The 25,602-nt window shown below is 38.4% G+C and overlaps 3 protein-coding genes across 3 annotated transcripts; 2 read left to right on the top strand and 1 right to left on the bottom strand.

Moving 5' to 3' along the window:
- The first annotated feature begins 1,476 nt into the window (after window positions 1-1,476).
- LOC122981392 (E3 ubiquitin-protein ligase TRIM35-like) lies at window positions 1,477-5,441 on the top strand. Its single transcript, XM_044350097.1, has 2 exons — window positions 1,477-1,881; window positions 2,001-5,441. The coding sequence occupies exon 2, from the start codon at window positions 2,019-2,021 to the stop codon at window positions 3,432-3,434; it is 1,416 nt and encodes a 471-aa protein (XP_044206032.1). The 5' UTR covers window positions 1,477-1,881; window positions 2,001-2,018; the 3' UTR covers window positions 3,435-5,441.
- A 586-nt stretch (window positions 5,442-6,027) lies between these two features.
- Window positions 6,028-9,421, top strand: LOC122981004 (nuclear factor 7, ovary-like). The gene has a single exon (XM_044349480.1). The coding sequence runs from the start codon at window positions 6,703-6,705 to the stop codon at window positions 8,122-8,124; it is 1,422 nt and encodes a 473-aa protein (XP_044205415.1). The 5' UTR covers window positions 6,028-6,702; the 3' UTR covers window positions 8,125-9,421.
- Window positions 9,422-13,524: 4,103 nt separating this feature from the next.
- On the bottom strand, window positions 13,525-21,071 carry LOC122981163 (cytochrome c1, heme protein, mitochondrial). The gene is made up of 7 exons (XM_044349746.1): window positions 20,936-21,071; window positions 18,024-18,214; window positions 17,692-17,818; window positions 17,020-17,177; window positions 16,766-16,926; window positions 16,306-16,406; window positions 13,525-14,353 (listed from the first exon to the last, which is right to left on the bottom strand). The coding sequence occupies exons 1-7, from the start codon at window positions 21,014-21,016 to the stop codon at window positions 14,249-14,251; spliced, it is 924 nt and encodes a 307-aa protein (XP_044205681.1). The 5' UTR covers window positions 21,017-21,071; the 3' UTR covers window positions 13,525-14,248.
- Between the last annotated feature and the right edge of the window lie 4,531 nt (window positions 21,072-25,602).

Here is a 25,602-nt window from a genome sequence, read left to right as displayed (position 1 = left end):
ACAGAGCAGCTAGCATGGCTGTAAACTCATAGTCTTGTTTTTTGATGACTTTGCTTGTAAAACCAATAAAGAATTAAGCAAAAAAGGAAATTTTGATCTCATGTACAAAAATATGTATCAACTGCACAAAATAAATATATATTTTTTAAAAGAGTTGTAATATTTCCATTTTTCGGCTGAAAATTTCAGGCATGAGTAGTTACTATTTAATACTTTCGAAGTAGAATCTCTCTATGGATAATATAAAAATAAAAAACAGGACACTTGATAAAATATTACAGGAAACTAGTATGTTATATTTTCTTAATGAAGAGGTATTCAGCTGTAAAACATATTGAAATTGCTTTACTAATTTCATTTCAGGCCTGAAGTGTTCACTGTAATGAGGGAAAAAACTGAAGTTGAATGAATTTACATATAAAATAATAAAGTATCATAAAATTATTATAGTTTTTAGAAAATATTCTAGTGAAAACATTGACTCCCTCAGAGTGCTAGTGGACATCTCACCTAGTAACCGAAATGTCCATAAACAGCCCTGATGATTGTTGTTGTACCTAAATGAAGAAAAGCCACCATTTTCCATAATATGTATATTGTGTCAGTGGTGGAAAGTAACTAAGTACATTTACTCAAGTACTGTACTTAAATACAAATTTGAAGTACTTGTACTTTACTTAAGTACTATTTTACTACCTACTACTACTTTATACTTCCACTCCACTATATTTCAGAGGGAAATATTGTACTTTTTGACATTTATTTGACAGCTTTAGTTACTTTTCAGATGAAGATTTGACACAATGGATAATATAACAAGCTTTTAAAAAACAACACATTGTTAAAGATAAAACCAGTGGTTTCCAACCTTTTTGGCTTTTGACGTCTTACAAAAAGCAGTGTGTAGTCGGGGTCACATTTCAGATGTCTATGAGTTGTTAACAGCTCCACCAAATAGTGATTTTTCCCTCTAAACTTCTCACATGGTTTCATTTCAATAAATGTTCAAATGACCCAAAAAGTCCTAAAACTGAAAACAGATTTATGTATCAGAACTTTGTTTTTTCTTCTGTCCTCTCCCATTAATCATCTCTCAACCTCTCAGATTTATCTGGTGACCCTTTGGAGGGGCCCGACCCCTAGGTTGGGAACCACTGGACTAAACTAGCTAACTGTATATAAAGTAGTTGAAACTAGCTTCACTTCCAGCAGCTACAACAGTAACATGCTGCTCTAACACTGATGCTTCACTATTAATAATCTAATGATGTCATATATAATAATATATCAGTCAGAGGGATCAAAACACTACTTTTACTGCAATACTTTAATAACATTTTTGCTGCTAATACTTATGTACTTTTACTTAAGTGGGATTTTTCATGCAGGATATTTACTTGTAATGAAATATTTTTACATTGTTGTACTGGTACTTTTATTTAAGTAAATGATCTGAATACTTCTTCCACCACTGGCTAAAATAAACCTGTCTTCTGCTGTAACTGCAAAACTTTGAACTCTGGTGTAACAGTTCAAAAGGTCTCCGGTTTATTTTATACCCGGTGCCGGTTTTTACGTCATCCCAAACGTGCTGTCTTGGCCAATCAAATACGAGCAAGCATTCCCAATAGCAAACAGTAGCTGCGTAGCTTCTAGTAGCGTTGTGCTAATCCCTCGGTGTTTAACTACATGATGGCTTCGAGTTGTCGCCGTGATAAGTGTCTAGAGTTGTAATATTCTTCTTCAAATGAGTACAAACAGCGTCTGGTGTGTGATAATTAAGCTGTTGTCGGATGAGAGGAGACACACGCGGCGGACAGGGACAACACTGAACACCAGGAGGCTGAAATTTCAACTGACTGCTCACTCCAGCGTCTGATTGTGAGTTTTAACGTCACAGAAACACGACTTTAAGTGACATTAAGTTTAAAGGAACTTCCTGGGGAGGGAGAGGAGCTAACAGTACTTTAATTCTGTGCTTCTGTCTCATGTGTTTGTAGCCTCAGTCGGAGAGAAAAATGGCTTCCAAGTCAGAGAAGGATCTGTCCTGTCCCGTCTGCCATGACATCTTTAGAGATCCTGTTCTCCTGTCATGTAGCCACAGCTTCTGTCATGTCTGTGTGACGGAGTGGTGGAAATGTAGTCAAAAGACTGAGTGTCCGCTTTGTAAGAGATCATCCAAAAACAAACCACCTCGTAACTTGGCGTTGAAGAACCTGTGTGAGGCCTTTTTGTTGGAGAGAGATCAGAGAGCTTCAGGAGGATCTGAGGCTCTCTGCAGTCTGCACTCTGAGAAACTCAAACTCTTCTGTCTGGACCATCAGCAGCCAGTGTGTGTTGTCTGTCTGCATTCAAAAACACACACCAACCACAGTTTTAGACCCATAGGTGAAACTGTAAAGGATCACAAAGAGGAGCTTCAGAAATCTCTGAAACCCTTACAGGACAAACTGAAGCTCTTTAAAGAAGTTAAAGAAAACTTTGATCGAACAGCAGAACTCATTAAGGTCCAGTCCAGACATGCAGAGCGCAAGATCAAGGAGCAGTTTAAGAGGTTTCACCAGCTTCTACAAGAGGAAGAGGAGTCCAGGATCACTGCTCTGAGGGAGGAAGAGGAGCAGAAAAGTAAAGTTATGAGGAGTAAGATTGAGCTTCTGAGCAGAGAGATAGCAGCACTTTCAGACACAGTCAGAGCCACAGAGGAGAAGCTGAGAGCTGAAGACGTCTCATTCCTGCAGAACTTCAAGGCTGCGGTGGAAAGAGTCCAGCAGCGCCCCCTGCTGGATGATCCAGAGCTGGTCCCAAGAGCTCTGATAAACGTGGCTAAACACCTGGGCAACCTGACCTACAGCATCTGGTTCAATATAATGAAAACCGTCTCCTACTCTCCTGTGATTCTGGATCCAAACACCGCTAATTCAGGACTCATTGTATCCGAAGATATGACCAGTGTGAGACGCGGAGAGGGAGAACTGCTCCCTGAAAACCCGGAGAGGTTTGACTGCTACTGCTCTGTCCTGGGATATGAGAACATTATCTCATGGATACCTAACTGGGACATTGAAGTTGGGAACAATACAGACTGGAGACTGGGTGTGGCAAACGAGTCTCTGAGGACAAAAGGACCCATACTATCTGGATTATGGATGATTATGTACTACAGGGGTGAATATAAAGCACACGCCCCACCGGATAAACCCATTACGCTCCCCATCGACAAGAAGCTAAAAAGGATCCGAATTCATACGCACTGGGTCGAAAGAAAAGTATCATTCTCTGATCCCGATACCGATAGACACATACACACCTTCAAACACACTTTCACTGAAAATTTGTGTCTGTACATTAACACCGTGAACGAGCATCCAATCAAGATATTACCATTCGAGTTTTCTGTAAAGATGGAACGGCCTCAACAAGCAGAAGATATTTAACTTGGACGAACAGTGACAGTGCACTTAATAATGACATTATGAAAACAAAGGGAATGGAGGCGCCGCTCACAGATGCAAAAACATGAAAACATAATGTGGATGGTGGTGAAAAAGCTCCACAAAGACCTCTGGAAAAAAGAAAACAGGGAAACTTTCTTTAAAGTTTAATTGGCAGTGTTAATTTCAAGGTTGCAGTTAAGTCAGGTGACGTGACTCATATTCTGGGTGTTGCATACTTTTTTGGCACCAACTGAAATTTACATAAACAGTCACATAACAAAAACAGGAAATGACTGTCAGGTCAGATTCGTAGTCTTCTTTACTCATCACTCACATAGTTCCGCATTTAATTCAGAAGTTTGCAACATTTAACATTTTAGACATTTGGCGTCTTTGGTTAAATGAAGAAAAAAATGTTTTTTTTTGTTTAGTTTTTCTTTAAATATTTGGAAAAACATGTATTTCAAAGTAGATTTACTTAAGAGCTCTATAGAAGCCGTTCCAATATACTGTAAGAGTCACCACATGTAGTCTGCTTTAAAATCCTTGTTAGTATGTTCATGTTGAAGACCAAACTTAAGTTTAAAGTCACTGACAAGTCTATAGATATTTTAAATGTATCTTCCTATTTCTAAGTCTCCTATAGTTAATTTCTGATTGTAACTGTTTGTGTCACAACATCACAATCACAAAAGTTCATTTCTAAAACACAATGTATCCATAAAAACAAAAAGGTATTTTAACTGCATACTTTATTTTACATCTGTGACGTAGAACACAGGATCTTGGAGCTGGAGGTTTCATTTTGAGCTCAGACTTAATATCAAAGGTTTTATTGTACACAATGATGTTTTTAACATATCAGTTCTTTTTGGATATGTGGTCTGTCACAGGTGAACTTATGTCATTTTCATATATCATAGGTCTTCCAGGGGCACAGATTTCAAAACATAGCACTGCTCTTAGAGCTTAAAGCTGCACTTAAATTCACTTTTTGCTGTGTGCACTTTAAAAGCTTTAGTAAAATTTGAACAGATTTTCCTGTTTTGTTAGAAGCAGTTATGCATCATGTTCTCTCTCGCTGGACTAGAGCTGCAACGCTTAGTTGATTAATCGACTGACAAAAAATTAATCAACTGTTTTTATAATTAATGAATCATTTTTCAAGCAAAAATGCCAAAAAAATCTCTGATTCGAGCTTCTCAAATTGAAGATCTGTTAATCTTATATGTCATATATGACAGTTAACTGAATATTTTTGGGTTTTGGACTGTTGGTTGGACAACAGGACATCTTAATAAGTCTCCTGACAACTCATTGACTAAATGATTGAACCAAAATAATCGGCAGATGAATCGATATTGAAAATCGTTAATTGCAACCCTACTCTGGACAAAAAAAAAATCTCTCAGGTCATAATGAATATCCCGTAAATATGAGCTATCAAGTGAAATAAAGTGATACATATCAATCTATAATACTTGTAATTCCAGTTTATTCCACTTGGACCTATGACATAAATATAGCAAAAACTTTTTCAGTGTCTCCAGTCTAATCTGTCTAATCTGTTTGTTGATTAACATGTTTTACATTTTTCTTGACAAATGCCTCAATGACTTCAAAGTGCAATCAAATATCACTAACTGAAGCCATAAGTTTAATCAAAATCTCTAATTGTCAATACAAATTTAGCAAGATTCACAAATTTGGAATTTCTTCTTCTGTGCTGCTGTATTGGGTTGCAATGGATTGTAAAGTGTTCATATTTTTGAATATGCCGCCTGTACATGGGGAATAACTTCTATTGCAAAGTAAACTATTTTAAAGATCAGAGTTTTTTTAAAGGGAGAATTCAGGGTAAAAGTACTAACTGCTTTATATACAACACTTACTGTTACAGTAGCGAGTGAAGCTTGTGTACATTGTGACTGTAGTGGGTTACACGGATGAAAAGTGTTTTGTTTTTCACATGAATGCGGAAAATAAAGCTTTCCGAGTGCTGCTCAACCATTTCTCTTCTATTTTTCTTATATATAATTTTGTGAAATACACAAATTTGTTCATACATTCTTGAATTTATAATGAGGGAGAAGGAGTAGATGGCATTTGTGGTGGATATTTACTGACTGTAATGGAAATTTACTGAGATGCTTAGTCTCTGTTAGACCAGGGTCATTCATAACACTCAAATCTGTGTTTTTTTGTTATATTTTTATCAGGCCCAGTTTAAAGATAAGATACCGGTATGTCCTTGCAGGAATCTTCTTGTGTCTGTCTCCAGGTGCAAGACAGCCCTGAAATGGCGAGATTAGGGAGTTGGAAGTCTGTATAAAGTGTGAGGATTGACTGAACGCTCAGCATTCTGTGTGCTCCATTCAAGTTTACACTTTACTTCCTGGATCCAGAATAAATGCTCCCATGTAAGACAACAGAGACCTGGCCAGAGAGTTTAAATTTTATACATCAACATTTTAAGGATTTTAACATTTAACATTTTAACTTGCTCCTATACAAATTGTTTTATTTATTAGTGGTTATCAAATAACAACAACTAAAAAGACTAAAGTTAACTGTCATGTCACTTTAAGTAAATGTTTGTTTCACACCACTAGCCTACACAATTCTTGATTGGCCAATGGCGTAGGCCAATATCCTCTGATGTGTGCAATGAGAGGGGCTATGCTGTGTGCCAGAGAATACGAACATAATTTATGATACGATGAAGATCGGAAAAAAAAATGACTGAAACATTTTTTATTTCATTATTTTTTTACTTTTTTTTTCACCACTTGCCTCGATCTGGCAAGTTGCTAGATTACCTAGCCTGACGCTGCATTTTACTTGCCCCGGGCGATCGGGCGAGCCTTATTGGTGAACCATTCAACATACATGACTAGTTTTACAAGCCTAAAATATACAAGGAGCAATTACAGATACTTTTGGAATGAAACCCAACCTGTTGTATTAGAGAAGCTCCACCCCTCACCTGACTCTCATGAGACAAACAGGACACATAAGTTGTTTGTCTTCCTCACTGAAGAGTCACACACAGATACTGAGAAACAGTCAATACGACTCACTTTCAGACACTGACGACGCTATATGAGGGAATACTGGAATACAGGAATACTGACACTTCAAACTGCTGAGACTCCACGTACTGAATGTAAGTTTTACAAAAAACACGCCTGAAAAGTGAGAGGGATTTTCATGTAAACATCTACGAAGAGGAGGAAAGCCACAAGGGATTGATCTTTGTGTAGAGAAAATGGCTTCAAGACCAGAAGAGGAGCTTTCCTGTCCTGTCTGCCATGACATCTTTAAAGATCCTGTTGTCCTGACATGCAGCCACTGTTTCTGCAAAGACTGTCTGAAAACATGGTGGAGAGGTAAACAAAAACAAGACTGTCCAGTTTGTAAGAGAACATCGTCTAAGGGAGAACCACCTGTTTGTTTGCCACTGAAGAACCTGTGTGAGGCCTTCTTGTTGGAGAGACATCAGAGAGCTTCAGCAGGGTCTGAGGATCTCTGCAGTCTGCACTCTGAGAAACTCAAACTCTTCTGTCTGGACCATCAGCAGCCAGTGTGTCTCATCTGCAGAGATTCAAAAGCACACAACAACCACAGATTCAGACCCAATGATGAAGCTGCACAAGATCACAGAGAGGAGCTCCAGAAATCTCTGAAGATCTTACAGGACAAACTGAAGGTCTTTGAAGACGTTAAAGGAAACTGTGATCAAACAGCAAAACACATAAAGGTCCAGGCCAGAGACACAGAGAGGCAGATTAAGGAGCAGTTTAAGAAGCTTCACCAGTTTCTACAAGAGGAAGAGGAGGCCAGGATCACTGCTCTGAGGGAGGAAGAGGAGCAGAAGAGTCAGATAATGAGGGAGAAGACTGAGGCTCTGAACAGAGAGATAGCAGCTCTTTCAGACATAATCAGAGCCACAGAGGAGGAGCTGAGAGCTGAAGACGTCTCATTCCTGCAGAACTACAAGGCTGCAGTGGAAAGAGTCCAGCAGCGCCCCCTGCTGGATGATCCAGAGCTGGTCTCAGGAGCTCTGATAGACGTGGCCAAACACCTGGGCAACCTGACCTTCAACATCTGGAACAAGATGAAGGAGATAGTCTCCTACACTCCTGTTATTCTGGATCCAAACACTGCTCATCCAGAACTCATCCTGTCTGACGATCTGACCAGTGTGAGACGCGGAGAGAGACAGAAGCTTCCTGAAAATCCAGAGAGGTTTGATAAATTCAGCTTCGTCCTGGGCTCCGAGGGCTTTAACTCAGGGACTCACAGCTGGGATGTTGAGGTTGGAGACAATGCTGGCTGGTTTGTGGGTGTGGTTGCAGATTCTGTTGAGAGGAAGGAAAGCATAGGTTTACTGGCCAAATTATGGAGAATAGGATTATATGAGGGTAAACACAAAGCATTTTCCCCGCTACATCCCCACACCGTTCTCTCAGTGAAGAAGCTGCAGAGGATCAGAGTTCATCTGGACTGGAACAGAGGAAAACTGTCATTCTCTGATCTTGACACTAACACACACATACACACCTTCACACACGCGTTCACTGACAGGCTGTTTCCATACATTTACACAAACAAAGAAATTCCACTTCAGATACTACCAGCGAAGATCTCAGTAACAACAGAACAGCTCAGTCAGAGAAGGAGAACATAAGGATTTTAACAGTGAAACACAATATGCCACTAAAACTTTGGAAGCTATACTTTTCTGACTCTTTATTTTTACATCTCAGACTGCTAAAGCCTCATATTAGCTTCAGTTGAATTTTAGAATGAACTTTACAGTATGTTTGTGCAATATGGACAAAATCCAATATCACGATATTTTTGACCAAATACCTCTATACTGATATTGTGGCTATATTGCAGGGGTGACTATTGGTGCTTTCACAAGATTTTTGATAAATAATCATCAGTAATGTGGATATAATGACTAAGACGGTAGTCAGAAAAAGACATCACGTTATTGTACTACAGCCTTTAAAACCAGGAAAAGACAACATTAAAGCCATTTCACGATATTATGAGATCCAAAAGATTTTGTCTCTACAGTATGGAGATGAGGAATGATTACACTGACCAGAAACTCTTTCAGTGTACACATATATCCCCTTCACAATGGTTTGTAGAAAAAATGGTGATCCCTTACATTTTCATCTAGCACCAACCTTAAAAAAGCTAAAAATGTAATTTGCCCAATAGCTTGATTTATGACCAAATATCTACAAAACCTTGTGTTTCATGGTAACAAACAAATGTTGGCATGCTAACATGCTAAACCAAATTGCTGTTTATGGTAAACATTATATCTGCTAAGCATCAGTATGTTAGCACTGATATTGTGAGCATGTTAGCATGTTAGCATTTGCTTCAAAGCCCCGCTGTGCTTAGCTACAGCCTCAATGAGCAGCTAGCATGGCTGAAGAGACCCTTAAGCTGTGTCCAAAATTCATACTAAATACTAATTCTATACATACTAATGTTTATAGTATGTTGTTTTAGCAGTTAAAACAAAAACAATTGTTTATACTATCAGAATATGATGCAGTGTGTGTGATGTTGTCAATCAGACTGTCTCTAAGTTAATACTTATTTTTGTTTTATTACATCTTTCTGGAGCTGTTTCACAACCACCTACAATTAATTTTAATGTTTTCTTGTTTTTAGTATGCATATTGTCTGGTTTGAGTATATGTCATTTCATCACTTTTCCAGTCTGAACACTTCAAACTTAAAACCTGCTTAGATTTAGTATGTAATACTATGGATTTGGTACAAGCTGCATGTCTTGTAAATGTAAGAACTGATGCCTTCTATGCCGTTTCTCTCATTGCAATACACTCTGAATAAGAGAATTTGGTAAATGAACAACATGTAAACAATTAAATATTGAAGTATGTTGTCATTGTGAAGTATAACCTGTTGTGTTTGCTTCCAATTATTTTTTGGTCACTTTGTCCAATAATTAATAAAACAGACACACTGTCACAAAAAACAAATGTTAGTTGTGTTGTTTTCTTTCTCCTTTCATTCTCAGTTAGTCAAATTCCTACATTATTTTGATGAGCTTTCATCCACCCTGATGCTAATCTTTTAAAACCGTTCTATTGTGGGACATAATTTTACTGCCATGCATTTACAGTATATGCAAGAAGCTGGTCAATACATTCAACTGGAAATGCAGCCAGTCCTGAAAAGCAACATGTCACATTTACCTTAAACAGTTCACATACTCTGAATCTTACAGGAGGAGCAGCTGAAGGAAACAAGGAAAAAAATTGAAATAATAAATTGGAATATTCCTCCTACAAAATAATCCTCTTTGTCCTCTGGGTTTATACTCTGCATACTGAATAAAACAGACAGAACTTTAATACACAATACAGATAATCAAAATGACACATATTCTATGGGAAACATTACATATTTACATATGAAGCCAACAACTCCAACATTATAGCTCATAATAGGATGGAGTATCTTTGTAATCACAGAATAAACATGGGAAATAAATACCATGGTAATTACAGAGGTAATAAACTGATAATATGTTGGTCTATCCTAATAATTTAACAATTATTATTTATTTGTTTTTTTCTCATGGGGTAATAATGGGGCAAGAGTGTAATACTGGGAAAAAAACATCTAAATAATAACACAATAATAACAATAACATTATAATCACAATAATCAGGTTATGTCAGTGTTAAATTCTCTCAATGATTACTCAGTAATAATGCTGTAAAACTAGTTGGAGAGTAATACTGGGGCTATATTTAACTTGGAAAAATGAAAAAGAGGGTAATACACGAGTAAAGCTGTGTAATAACACAACAGTGAAGTATTAATAGACCCGTGTTGTGACAGTACTCATGGAGTAACATCATTTTAATCCCCTCATAATCACAAGAAAATGACAGAAATCACCTTCACTATCACCAGAAATAAATGCTCAAAGTTCTCACAGAATAGAAAATGCATCATCATTTGTTTATACTTAATTGGTTATCTTACTTCTAATTAAACACCAGAGGCCAGAGTCATTGCCTGGAAACACAGACGGTAGTTTCTGTGAGATAAACACAGACTGGGGCTTGAAAAATGAGGAACCTTGGTTGTATAGAGAAGTGTGCCACACCTTTTGCCGTTTAATCCATGCACATGCAGTATGCAGCAGTTCCTGATTGTGTCATCTGTAAATAAAACTCAGTCTTTAAGATCAGGGTTTGCATACCGAGTCCTGAGAGAAGTTAGGTTTAGGCAACAAAAGCACATAACATTAGGTAAAAATTGTGGTTACGGTTGTATGTCTCATGCTCTCAAGTAAACTCACATGACCATAAAATGAAGTAGAAACAGGTGGTTTAGTATTTTACACCTAGATTCATAGTCATTAGACAGATAGCATGTGTTTCCAGGTAGTGACTCATGGTTTTTGTGTTTAGTTTAAAGCAATACAGCCAATATATGGAGGTGCTTTATGATTTTCTAGCCCTGATTGAACTGTTATTACACAGTTTGTGTTTCCAGGTAAGAAATCAATCAGTTTAGAATTGAAATGTTTGTGAGAGAAAAGATCTTTCAGAATTTTGTTTGATTACTACAGATGGTGATTTCCCATTACCCTGTTTGTACTGTGAGAACATAAAACTAACAAGATGAAGGAGATGATGGTCTCCTACACTCTTGTGATTCTGGATCCAAACACTGCTCATCCAGGACTCATCCCGTCTGAAGATCTGACCAGTGTGAGAAACAGAAGCTTCCTGACAGTCCAGAGAGGTTTGATTACTATCATATTGTCCTGGGCTCTGAGGGCTCACAGCTGGGATGTTGAGGTGGGAGACAATACAGACTGGTTTGTTGGTTTGGTAGCGAGTGAGTCTGTCCAGAAGAGGAAAACATCCATCTTGTTTATCTTGAATAGGGTTCTTTGATGGTATACACAGAACACACTCCTTATCAGATCCCTCCACTGCTCTCTCAGTGAAGAAGCTCCAGAGGATCAGAGCTTATCTGAACTGAAATAAAAGGAAAACTGTAATTCTCTGATCCTGATACTGACACACACCTACACACCATCACACACACTTTCACTGACAGACTTTAACACTGTAAATATACGCCCACTGAAGATAATACCAGTAAAGCTCTCTGTATGGTTGTGTTAAGACAGCACTGTGTGAAAAACACCGCCCCCTCACTAATTTAAACGATGATAGATAGTCTGTTCCTGTTCACTGTGGTCTTTAAACTCCAGTCTGCCTTCACATGAACGCAGACCTCTGAGAACAGCGGCTTGCCATTCTCTTCCTGTTCATGCTTGAACTTGGTGTTGTAGATGTGTCGGGTTAAGCTGCTGGTACTGGAGCAGTTCAGAGTGGTAAAAGTGTTATTCGTATACTGATAGCAGATGGCAGGTGAGGTAGAGGATTGTGCCCTGATCAGCCTGTTCAAAATGCTCCATGTACAAGTCAGCTACAACGGGAGAGATCATTTTCATTATCGATTCATCTGCCAATTATTTTCTCCATTAATCGATGAATTGTTTTGTCTATAAAACGTCAGAAAACAGTGAAAAATGCCTGTTATAGGTGAAACCTTCAAATGTTTTTTTTTGTCTGATCAAGAGTTCAAAATCCAAAGATATTTAGTTTTCTGTCATATATGACATAAAAGTCATATCCAAAGTCAGATCTTCTCATCTGAGAAGTTGCAACATGTAAATGTTTGGTATTTTCATCATGTCCTCCACTGTTGGATAAAACTTCTTCAAGAGGTCGCAGGAGAGGATTCCCTTTCATTCAGAGGAGGATCTCTCCTGTTCTGTCTGCCAGGACATCTTCAAAGATCCTATTGTCCTGACATGCACCCACAGCTACTATAAAGACTGTCTGAAGAACTGGTGGAGAGAGAAACAAACACATGAGTGTCCAATTTGTAAGAGAAGATCATCTATGTACAAACCACCTGTCAGTTTGGCTTTAAAGAACCTGTGTGAGGCCTTCTTACTGGAGAGACATCAGAGAGCTCCAGCACTCTGAGAAACTCAAACTCTTCTGTCTGGACCATCAAGAGTCAGATGATGAAGGAGAAGATTGAGACTCTGAGCAGAGAGATGGCAGCTCTGTCAGACACAGTCAGAGGAGGAACTGAGAGCTGAAGACGTCTCATTCCTGCAGAACTACAAGGCTGCAGAAGAAAGAGTCCAGCAGCGCCCCCTGCTGGATGATCCAGAGCTGGTCTCAGGAGCTCTGATAGATGTGGCCAAACACCTGGGCAACCTGACCCACAGCAGCACAAGAGATGCACATTAAGACATTAAATATGTTCCTCAAAAGGCAATGTTTGTATGCACCAAACACTTTACTTTTAGCATGTGAGCAAATAATTAGTTGTAACCTAGCGTCTTGTGCTTGCATCAGAAGCATCAGAATTTGATATTCTGTCTAAAGCAATGTGTAACATTGCTAGTTACATTTTGTCTGCTTTGTCATTCAAAATCAACTGCGTCTTTTGACTATTAGCTTTGTGATCCTGCGTATCCAGGATTTCCAACGTTAGGCTCAGTGAAGCCCAAATAGATCCAGACTAAACTGAACTTGCTTCGTGATACAGTCACGGCGTGTAAATATTTAGCAACAACTCATCTTCATGATGTAAGAATCAGTTTGTGTGGTGCAACCCGTTTTTATTTTGCGATGTGTAAATCTCCTCTTATAACTCTGCTAAATATGAACTTACAGAGTGAGTGGTAGAGCATTAAGGGGAAGATTTGGGGTAAATTAACAGCTTTACATGCAACTTGTACATCTTCAAATTAAAATGGTTGAGTTTATTGTAAATGTCATGGTTGACAAGGATGAAAATGTATTTTGTTTTTGTGATGCATGTGTAAAACAATAAAACTGAGTAATTTTCTGATCTGAGTGATTATTTTGCTTCTGTATAGTTTTGTGAAATACAGACAGAAAAGGATTATTCAGATTCATTTCCCCGCATCATTTACAGGATTGATGACGTCCCAAATTAAAACCTCATATGACAAAGTTCGTTTAGTTCACCAGTTTATTAAATATTTACACGACAAAGTGTAGATGCAGATTCCACGAGTCAGACAGAAATGATCAGAACAATACAAGCGATGTCTGAGAGGTTGCCGCTAGAAACAAAACAAACCACCACACAGAAAAGTTTCCTTTAAGATAATTTATTTTGTACAGTAAAACAGAGGTTCAGAGGTTGCATTTGATCCACCGAGTGTCTTAGTGGAGAAGATAAGGGAGGATGGATTTATATACGCCCGAGATGTTCCAAGCTTGCAGCAACCATTTCTCAGCACTCATGTGGTTAATTGGGTATCTTACAAAGATGGACGACTTATCAGTCAATTGTGACATAGTGTCTGATACAAGATGTCAAGATGTGAACTGCTTCCAGCGATGACTTGTTGCAGATAAAACAAACTTTGTGGAGGGTGCGTTCAAGAACACCACAACTCTCTGACCCAAACTTGCACCACAATATTCCAGATACAGGAAAATCTGTCACACAATTGGTTCAACCATGCCAACAACTAAAAAAAAAGGCATTTTTCTGTAGGAATAAACATAGTATATATACTCATATTTCTCTACCCCCTTTAGAAAGGCATGTGTGTGTGTGTATGTCAGTTGTTCTGTGTCCATATGATCATTGTGAGGCGAGTGTTGTGGGGTCACTGAACGCAGCTCTCTCTGGTAGTTTTTAGGCCCGAGGTGGGGTATGTTTGATTTCGTTTACTTAGGAGGCTTGTAGGCGATCTTCCTGCTCTTCAGCACAGACCACCTGTGCCTCTTCATGTAGTAGAGCAGAGGGATGAGGATGCCGGCACCCATCAGCATCTGACGGAGACAAAAAGAGAGAACAGATGAATCCCACAGCGAGCCTCGTGTTTACACCCTGTTTCTACTTCTTACAACGTGACCGCAATGAAAAATCCCGTCATCGAGGCCTGTCGCCTTTCAAAACCTCCTCAAACGCAGCTGAAACATGCGACCCAATTTTGCCTGAATTTTGTCTGTATGCCTGGTGTGTCTCCTTTACAGCTGTCAGTATCACAACAAACCACTGCAAACAGATCAGATGTTTCATCTTGCTTATAGCTTAGAAACATTAACTGACAAACAATCTACAATAAACATCTATTTTATTTTTGTTACAGGCAATTTTGGCAATTTTCCAGTCTTGTCCATCATGAGTTCATCAAACCCAGATCACATGAAACTACTAGAACTGCAATGATTGGTCAATTAATTGATTAGTAAATCACCAGAAAATTCATTGGCAACTATTTTGATAATCAAATAATCCTTATAGTCATTATTTAAGCAAGAATGCTAAATATTCAGTCATTGCAGCTTTTTGTTGAAGTTTTTCTGTATCATATATGACAGTAAATTGAAGCTTTAGATTTTTGACTGTTGATCAGACAAAACTGGACATTTGAGGACGTTGCCTCTGTGCTGCGTTCACTGAGCACTGAGCAGTGTAGAAACTGTATCTTAATACACAGGAAAACCAAAGCCAGATCCCTTTCCTTCCTTGAAATAAACATGCTTTTATATGGACTACAATATTGTGCTATGAAATTAGTTAACACCAAACTTTTGAAAAGGAAAATGAAATGTAAACAACACTTTTCTGAAACTAGCTGGAATAAAGTCACAGAGTACACAAGTATTTTGGCACCAATGAAGGCCAGTTTTTACATGAACAGCCTACATATGTACTCTCACTATATAAAGTACTCTGATGTAAAACAAGATCTGTTTGCATCACAATGATTCTGCATCACGTGTATGAAGATAAAATTAAGTAACACCATGACAGAGATCCGGTTTGAGGCTGAATACAGGAAAACACCAACACTGTAACGTGATGTGGAGTCTTCAGATGTTAACTGTTGCATGCCGACCATAAAAACCCCTGTGTGTTTAGTGAAAATACAGCTAAGACTGTGTATCAAATCTCAATACTTTTGGACCGAAATGTGTATCAAAAACTGCAAAATATTTAAAGATGGTGTCAAATGTTTGGTCAGATTAATAGTTTTCTTGACTTATTCTTTAATCGCATATTTAACGTTTTAAACAATTTCATATGAAGTTCTTGCACGGCTGCTTGTGTTTGTCACATGAAAAGCTTCTTAAAGACCCAGTGAAATGAAAAATACATTTTCCCAGTTTAATTCCAGTACCCCTGTGATAATTGTTCATTTATCTCTTGTTGCCAAATATGTCAAAAAATCAGTATCGGAGTATTTTTACATCAAAGTCGATGTCTTTCCTCTTCCTGTAAAACAGTTTCAAATGCTCGATGACTCATCCTGCACTCAGGGACGTTTACAAGAGTTCATCCAATCAAATGTGTCTTTGGGTGAGTAGCAGCCACACCGGTCACATAAAACAGCACTTCAGCGTTTATGACTCATATTAGCTAATAGAGCAATATGGAGACAGATGGAAGAGATGTGTGTTGGCTGAGGTCTGATTCATTCATCTCTCCCTTGTCGTCTTCCTGATCTGACAGGTGAGGGAGGTGTGTGAGAAGCAGCTCCGTATCGCTCTAAAAATCTAAGCCTCACACAGTTTTTAACGGTCCAATCAAATGTGACGGGTTTGATTTAACTGTACACCGCTCAAATATTCTGTTTCACTGGGAAATACGTCACAGTACAGAAGCTAAAGATGCTACAACTTCCATTTCACTGGGACTTTAAAATCCCAAAAGTGAGGTACCAGAACTCAGGTAGTGTGTGTGTGTGTGTGTGTGTGTGTGTGTGCGTGTGTTATACCTTAAGTCCCATGCGTTTGCGTTGGTCATGCTCTGGCTCAGCGGCCCACCTCAGGAAGGTACACACATCCTTAGCAACCTGGCTCATTGTAGCAGGGGTTCCTATGGCAACAAACACAGTACAACCATCAGCACCATATTTTTTTACTACAACAAACCTTAATGCTCTCATCTGGACACAGCTGCTGTGAGCAACAAGCTTAAATCTTCTATCATGGTACATGTTATTTTACAAAGCATTTATATTGTAATGTAGTAAATGTTTGGAGACAATTAATGTATAAAATAAGCTTTGGCTAATCTGTTGTATTTGTTTCTTGTGTCAATATATTTATCAAATAAAAAAGGAAACATATGATTGGATACTGGAGGCACTCCCTGCACAATATCTGTTATGTTTTCTCTTTTTCTGCACGCCTCATCAGCAGGTCAGACAGGCTCACAGCTGCATCTTCACTCACCATCCTCATACTCCAGCACCTCGTTGTAGATGGGCGGGGCCATGCCGATAGCCTGTCCAGGGAAGTAAGGGTTGTAGTAGAGTCCATCTCTCAACGTCACTCCTGCTGGAGGTTCGCAGTAACCTGTCAGCAAGCTGAACACGTAGTCTTCTCCTCCGTGTCTGAAGGGGAACGGAAGGACGTGACAGATAAACATCAAGGACGGACAGATTCAAGACTTTCAGATTAAAACTGTGCAGATTTTCAGGCGTTACCTGGCATTGACGATGTAGCTGAGGTCTGGAGGAAGGGCTCCGTTGTTGGCGACTCGGGCTGCCTCGGGGTTGGGGTAGGGCTTTGGGAAGTAGTCGGACAGCTTCCCTGGCCGGGTGTACATCTCTCCGTTGTCGTCGGGACCGTCCACCACCTCAATCTGAATACAAGGAATGTCTTAAGTGTCTTTATACTGAACAGACAAGTTATGTTGTTACTGTGAATGAATGGACAGAGTTAGCAAATGGAAAAAAGCATTATGTGATTCAAAGTTGTTGATGAATGAACGTTGCTGCTGCAGAATCTAATTCAATTAATTAATAAGTCTTTGTAACAGATCTGCTAATTGTTTTAAGGAACATAAAATAATTATAATGACCCAAAACATTCATTCATCAGCTATAAAAACTTGAAGTGTAAGAATTTGATTCCCATAATTCACAAAGTAGTGCACAAATATCAGTTAAAGAGCAAGGAGAGGGTCAACTTGGAGCTCACTGGTTTGTCTAGCGACTCTTACATTTCACATATACGCAGTAATTAAGAGTTCAGTGACTTGCTCAAGAGCACTCCGACATGCTAACTCTGGTGTTTTTCTCAGGAAACAGGAGCAGATTGTAGCAAATTCTGGAAAATCTCAATTCCCCACATTCAACCCCGACACACTCACTTACCTCCTCAGCGATGGCCGAAACCTCTTGCTCTGTGTGCGACACTCCCACCAGGTTTCTGAAGGCCAGGTACTCCATACTGTGGCAGGCTGAACACACCTGTTTATACACCTGGTAGCCACGACGGATACTGCAGAGGCAGAGAGAGAGAGAGGAGAAATACTTAAAATTAAAAAGTGTGATTATCTTCTACAACGTGTAAGACTGAAGGTGCCTGAAAACACAAAAAACTTCATAGATAACCCTAAAGTCATCCTCTGAGATAACAGAATTAACTATCAGTGTGTCTGCGTTTGATAAACATGGACTGGTGTTTGTGTGTCCGTCCATCACACCTGGCGTGGTCCAGAGACGACAGAGGTCCAGCGTGGCTCCAGGGATAGTTAGGGGGGTGGAGCTCGAGGTCGGAGGCTTTGACCGACTGGTGCAGCATCAGAGCGAGCCCAGCCCCGCCGGCTGTCACCACACCTAGCGTCGTGAGGGCGACCTTCTTGCTCCGTGGCAGGCTGGCGAAGGACATGTTGGCCTACAGAGGAACCAGAGCACAATGAGATACTGGTTAGTTATTTACTGAAAATCAACACAGTATTATAACAAACAGGTGATAATAATATAATAATATTCTGTGTTATAATACTGTGATTAGAGCTAAGATGATAAGTTGACAACAATTATGCAAAAAAATATTTTTTTTAAAAAGAAAAAATACCAAGATTTCACTGATTCTTGCTTCTCAAATGTGATAATTTGCTGTTTTTCTTGGTCCTCTATGATAATAAACTAAATATATTAAGGTCTTGGACTGTTGGTCAGACAAAACAAGCAATGTGAGGACATCAACTTGGATTCTAGGAAACAGTAATGGGCACTTACAAGTCAAGAACACTCTTTATACTTAGCAAGCAAAAGATAAAGAGGTTAAAAGTCATGTTCAGCAGCTTTACCGTTCCCCTTTAAAACCAAATCTTTTCCTCAGAACATCCTGACTGTAAGGTAAGGATACCTTTTGTTAAGTTCAGTTAATCATGATGTCCTTGTTTATATAGCATTCACTCTAGTCATCCTTATGAAACTGCCCTTCACCAGTGCCTCCGTAACCAGGCAGGAGGCATCATATGACAGCATGTCTGCACCGATACATTAACCTCTGTCTGCGGGCTGAAAACCAGTCTGCACAGGATGGGTCCCGATTTACACACTTATTCATATCAAGTTTGGGACTTGAATGGTGGGAGGTGTGGATGAGTGGGATATTGTTTGAAAGTTTCATGTGTTGGTGGTGCATGGTGGCCGAGTGGATGAGACGCATAACGTATATATAAAAATATACCCAGTTTTATTCTGGCCAGGGCCCTCTGTTGTATGTCTAGTGCTTTTTAACCTAATGTTCAATAAATGTTCCATATAATTAAATTGAGACCTCCATCACAACAAATAAAATACATTTATTACATGTACAAGTAAAGGAGGCAGAGGAATAGCTAAACATGAGACACACCGAGCAAGAGAGAGCAGGAGAGTGTGAGAGAGAGAGAGGCCATCAAAAACTGCTAAGCCAAGTAACCAGCAGATCTAAATAGCACGTAAACAACAGTGGGATTAGTGAGAAAAGGAGGAGAGAGCTATAAGTGGTTGAGCAGAACTAGAGTAAGTTTAAATGTACAGCAGGTAATTAGAAATGCAGGCAACTGGAAATGAGACAAAACGCTTACTGCAGCACATCAGGTCAAAACTTTATCTGGGCAGAGCTGATTTCTATAAGCTATGTATTGTGGTTGTTTTCATTTGTATAATAAAGTTGGAATTTAAATGCTTATGTTGTTGTGTGTTACTGGACATGTAACTAACTTTGCAGTCTGACCCATCTTACATGAGTGTTGTATCACACTACAGCACTTCATTTTTCTATTAGATATTTATTATGTTGAGGAAAAAGGACTAAAAAAAGGATTTTACTTAATTTTACTCATGAATATTTTGATGTTGAAAACAGATTTTATCATTGCAGTTGTTTTGAATCTTCAACCTCAGATTTGTGAAATATTCTACCGTTTGACAAGTTCTAACCATAAAGACTAGTTTAAAACCACAATTAACCACCTGGTTTCTTCAACTTTCACTCAAGTGCAAAAATCAGCCTTTAAACTTGAAAGAAATAATGATTTGACATTTATCGTTATCAAATGATATGAACATTTTTATCGTGATAACGTTTTTGGCCATATCGCCCAGCACAACGCATGTCATACACCTTTTTCAAATAAAGACAACGTGTAAAAAAAAAAATAAAAAAAAGAAAAAGAAATACTGTTTGAAAAATAGTGTCAGCGGATATGTAGCCCCTACGACAAGTTGAGCTGAATATGAAATGGCAACTACTGAAATAATCATTATAAACATTAACGACAATTTCCAAGCCAAAACATTTGCTCTTTTCAGCCTCTCAAAGAGTTAATATCTAAAGATGTCATATTTAATAATATGTCAACCAGAGGGACAAAATTAGTAACTTTAAACTACATGTACTTTAATACTTTAAGTTTATTTTGCTGTTAATATTTATGTACTTTTACTTAAGTAGGATTTTTCATGCAGGGTCTTTACTTGTAATTGAGTATTTTCACATTGCTGTATTGGTACTTATACCCACGTAAAATATCTGAATACTTCTTCCACCTCTGCTAACAGATGACCGATGAACGGCTTTTCTCCACCGGAAGTCCTTTCAGTCCTTGAAATGCTAACTCGTTAGCATGCGGATTAGCTCAGCTACTGAGACAATATTACCGTAACATGACTCATGTCAGGAAAGCAACATGTACAAATACTACAAACACACACTCGTCTGGCGTTCAGATGTGTATCTCTGCACCGTTAGATGAGGAATTTTACCGAACATTGTCCATCTGACGCGGCATCATGAGTGAGCTAACCGGTTAGCTTGTTACGTGTAACGTTAGCTACCAGGTTTTAAAGATCAGTAGCGTTTATTAAAAGGGCGTATTCATGTCATATTGATATCTACAGTTAAAGAAGGACAGAATATCTGAGGAGATAATGCCACAGTTGTCTGAGACATCCTAGAAATGTGTGGGAACACGAGTGACCTTGTCTCACCCCGCTGTCAGAAGCCGGGCTAACGTCAGCTCGGTGTGAGGACGTCCCGCGACACCGTTTTTCTGCCAAGCTGTTGTTATAAACACACGCTGTAATGTGTGGTGAATACAACAGTCATCTGTCGACCTACCTTAGGGGTCTTGATAGTTTTCGGAGCGCTGAGGAGGGCTCTCCCAGTCCCCGTAAGGACCACGACTCGTAACGCCGCCATCTTCTCTGCGGTTCTCAAAGTGGAGCGAAGACCAACGTCAAGACACTCACAGAGTGTTTCCGACGTGGACCTTCAAAATAAAAAACCCCCGCCCGCGTTTATTGACATTTGACATCCGGTCACAACTGTCACAATAAAACCCCCGACGGCCGTTCACTCCCAGTAAAATTAAACAATATAAGTGGTGGAAAAACTATAATTTACTTAAGCAAAAGTACCAATGCAGCAGTGTAAAAATACTTCATTACAACTACAAATCCTGCATGAAAAATCCTACCAAAGTAAAACTACATAAGTATTAGCAGCTAAATGTAGTTAAAGTATTGCACTATAGGTAGTGGTTTGGTCCCTCTGACTGATGTATCATTATATATGACATCATTGGATTAGATATTAATACTGAAGCATCAGTGTTAGAGCAGCATGTTACTGTTGTAGCTGCTGGAGGTGAAGTTAGTTTGAAATACTTTATATACAGTTAGCTAGTTTAGTCAAGTGGTTATTGGTTATTTATACTCTCTTTAAATCAAGGACCACAGTGGATAAATCATAGACTTTACTGTGACCACGGATAGACCACAGACCCCCATCTGATAAGATTTTGTCCCAGGGTCCCCCATCTGATGAGATTTTTAGATGTTTTATTACAGAAAGTGTATGAAACCCATGGTCAACATAGTCATACATTCTGTCATTATGTTACTTATGGATGGAATTATAGTGAAAATAAATTATCCCCATTTTTGCTGGGGAGCCCCTGTACCCCTCTCAAGGACTTCTTGGGGTCCCCGGACCCCACTTTGAGAACCACTGCACCCCAGACCATTAAGTATTAATATTTTTTCCCTCCTCTCATAGTATGAAATCCTCTGCTCTTATTCTGAAGGTTACTCTGTCTTCGAGACCGGTACCGGAAGTAGATCATTCTGCTTGTTTTAGCTAGCTTGACGCAAGTGTGAAACCTTACACAAGCTGCATTTACACAACATTTCTTCTATTGTTTAGTAACACGTTACAAAACAAAGGTGAAATATTAATGAATTATAAATAAACTCGCGGGTATTTTGTCTGTTTTTAGGAACCGTTTCTTTTCTTCTTGAACATTTGACCTAGATTGCGAAATTGGTCTGTGACTGAACAGTAACATGATCTTTGTCATAACACACACTTTTTTCATACACTCCCATTACTTAATGCCACACTCTGCTATTTAAAGGTCTTTCTTCGTGTTGTTTAACAGCCTACATGAGGACGAGAGGTCTCCTTGCTGCCCCAGACCATGATGCCCCTAAATGACTTTTGAAGGAGAAAACTTTATTGACAAATTACAGCACAGCATATTCATATCATATTCATATATATTTTTTAAAGTCTATGATATTCTCTCATTAGTTTTTTCCATGATTTATTACACTGGTTTCTTTCCTTCTTCCTAGATCTTTGTTACAACAAAAAAGTAAACATTTCACAAAATGTGGTTGAAAATGTATAAATATGCAGAAGGCTATTAATAGGCTATGTAAAAGTGGAGCTGCAACTAACTTGGATATTCGTAATTAATTAATCTGTTAATATCTGATTGTTTCATCATGAAGTACCAGAAAATTGTTAAAGATCCCCTTCAGACATATATGAAGACAAACGAAAATATTCTGCTTGGAACAATAATGTGTGTCTGATATGGTTTTTCCACAAAAAAGTATAATAACCACTTTAAAACCCTTAAAATGACATTTCCTCCTTCTCCCTCATTAAAAATTCCAGAATCTAAAAATATGTAAATATATTTCATCTCAGAAGTTTAACAGATGTCCCTGACTTTACTGTAAAGTCCATTCTCAGTGTGTGTGCACTGGAGGCTTCAAGTTTCCACATCACACTTGTGTAAGTTGCATACTGGACCAGGACTAGTTGGCTCAAACAATCAACTCAAGGAACAAGAAGAAAAACACATTTTTAAACACGCCCACTACTATAAGTTCTTCAAATTGCTTTTGTTTTCTGGCCACCGTCTTACACACAAATAAAATCTATTTACAATGATATAAAAAAGAGAAAAACAAATAAATCCTCACATTTGAGATGCTGGAATCATCAAATGTTTTGCTTTTTGGTGTGGTAATTGACAACTGATTCATCTCTTATCAATATAGTTTCCTTCTTCATTCTGTCATCGATGAATCAGTTTGTTGACCAACTGTTTCAACATTAGAAAAAACATTTTTAAAAGATAAATACATAAATTGATTAATTGATAAATATACAACTCATCTGAGCTAAAGTGACCTGCCTTTCTATAAGCATTATGAATTAAAATATATATGAATTAAAATTATATAGAAACAGTACATCACATCCAGAAGAAAAAAAATTAAAAAGTGGATGTAAGTAAATATCAATATGGTAAATTTTGCCAGTCTTCTCTTAAGTACAATAAATGAATAATAATTTAGAAAAGTTTTGTGTTAGTGATCCATCCTGCCTCATTTATTAAATTCTAATGCATTAAAATTAAAAATTATTTAATGTTTTTCTCTATTTACTATATCTATGTACTTCTGTCTACCTCTTTTCCTTGGGTGGGGTTGTATTGTTTAATCTTTTTTACTGTGCTCTTATGACTCTGAGCTGCCAGTATGTGCATTGCAGAAAGGTCGTGACATTGATGTAACAAATGGACAGTACGGTTATGTACTATGCTATGCTGCTGTGAAATTTTTCCTATCCTTACTTGATGGAAAAAGTTTAAAAAAAAAAAAAAAAAGTTTGAAAAGGAAAAGAAAAGTTTTGGGCACAAAAATATCGTGGCTGGTCACCAGTTTTTCCACAATCCCTTCAAGTTCTTATCAAAGATGAAGAGTAGTATGGTTCTAAAGTAGGGGAGGACGGGGTTGGTAGTCACACTTTTTACTTTCATTTGAATCCCTCAAAAACGGCATCCTTAATAGATTCTCTTTCAATGTGAAAGCCTAAAGTGACAGGTAGGAATGGAGTCACCTTACTCTCCTTAAGCTTATTCTGTTCAAAAGATGTGGACTGTAAAAGAGGTCTTCTGCACTTGTGACAACCATCTCCATCATGGGGTTGATAGTCACACACTATGGGGTTGGTTGTCTTTATGTTATTTTAATGAGGAAAAATAAAAAAAATGGAGGCAATGAATGAATGAATTTAAAACATTTAATTTCATGTTGAATGTTCATGTATGTGAGAACCAACCCTGAAGAGAAGGTGACAAGCAACCGGCAAAGCTAACAAACACATATTGTATCTAAACTGTAGCTGTCCCCTCACACTTTTTAATGGCAATAATTGTTTTATTATAAGCTCATTGTGTAAAAGCCTAGGGTTAGGGTTAAAAGTCCTCTCCCCTCAATGTCAAGTGTCTTACTCCTGAAATGACCTTGTAGGTGACCTCCGACCCCAATTCTGACCAACACCAACAGTGCCTTCTAAGGTGACAACCAACCCTGTACTCCCCTACACTAGTGTATTTTTCATCTTCCTCCACCCAGTCAGTACACTGTTTTGCTTGTTACATTCTATGCTGTTTTTTAATATAATGGTTTGATGTTGTTGTGCATGTGCGTTTGCTTGTGATCATGTTTTTTGGTGTAGTTTTGTTTTAAGGTAACTGATTATAATGCTTCTCCTGTTGTAACCGAGTATTTACACAGCAGACCAAAACTGTAGTTGAATGTGTTATACCTGTGTCCTCCAGAAGGTGGAAGCAAAGCATCAAAAAAATAAAACACTGGCACATCAAAGCGAAGCCTGTCACTCCTCAAGTTTAGATGTCACTCAGTTAGGTTCACACTCAAAAAACAGATAGAACAAGAAGTAAACAGCCCCATTCAATGAGCGAATCACAAAAAACACTACCAGTTAGATGTTGTGCATGGATCCTTTCAACATGGTGCTAGATGGCGACATCACTGAAAGATCGTATAATACAACGCGCTCAACTCACAATCAAAAAAGCCAGGTGCTGAATTCTTAAAGTATTGAAATTGAATAAAGAAGAGGATTGAGACAGCACACCTAGACAACTGATTTTAATTTTAATTGCCACACGGATGTTTCGGGTCAAGCGCCCTTCCTCAGCGTGTACGCTGGCAATCAACACAATCCATGACAGGTGGACTTAGTTATAGACAACAACTGACACAACAGGGTCATCCCAGCAGAAGGAGCTACACATATGAGTCATCATAATAAACAAAATAAATTAAAATAAAAACGACTTTTGTCCAGTTCATAAGGAGACAAATAAAAAGACATCCCTGAAAGACCTTAATAGGAGTTCAGTCCCACAACAGCATATCTGTGGGAGGGGAGAGGAGGGAGGGGGGGACTATTAGATTCCCACCAAGAAAACTCTAATTTAGAAATAGAGACAAAGGGACGTTTCACTCGACTTCACTACAAATTCTGTGATGTGTGTGTGTGTGTGTAAAGTCTTCATTAAAAATACAGTGCAAGAAAAATGTACCAAAAAGAAAAAGTGTGCATGACCCAAATAATATTCAACACAGGAGATAGTGGAGAAAAAAGAAAATCAGAAGTGGTGCAGATTTGTTATTTGA

The sequence above is a fragment of the Thunnus albacares genome, chromosome 4 (assembly GCF_914725855.1).
Source record: "Thunnus albacares chromosome 4, fThuAlb1.1, whole genome shotgun sequence".
NCBI classification, from domain to species: domain Eukaryota; kingdom Metazoa; phylum Chordata; class Actinopteri; order Scombriformes; family Scombridae; genus Thunnus; species Thunnus albacares.
This window is presented reverse-complemented; position numbering and strand designations above follow the sequence as displayed.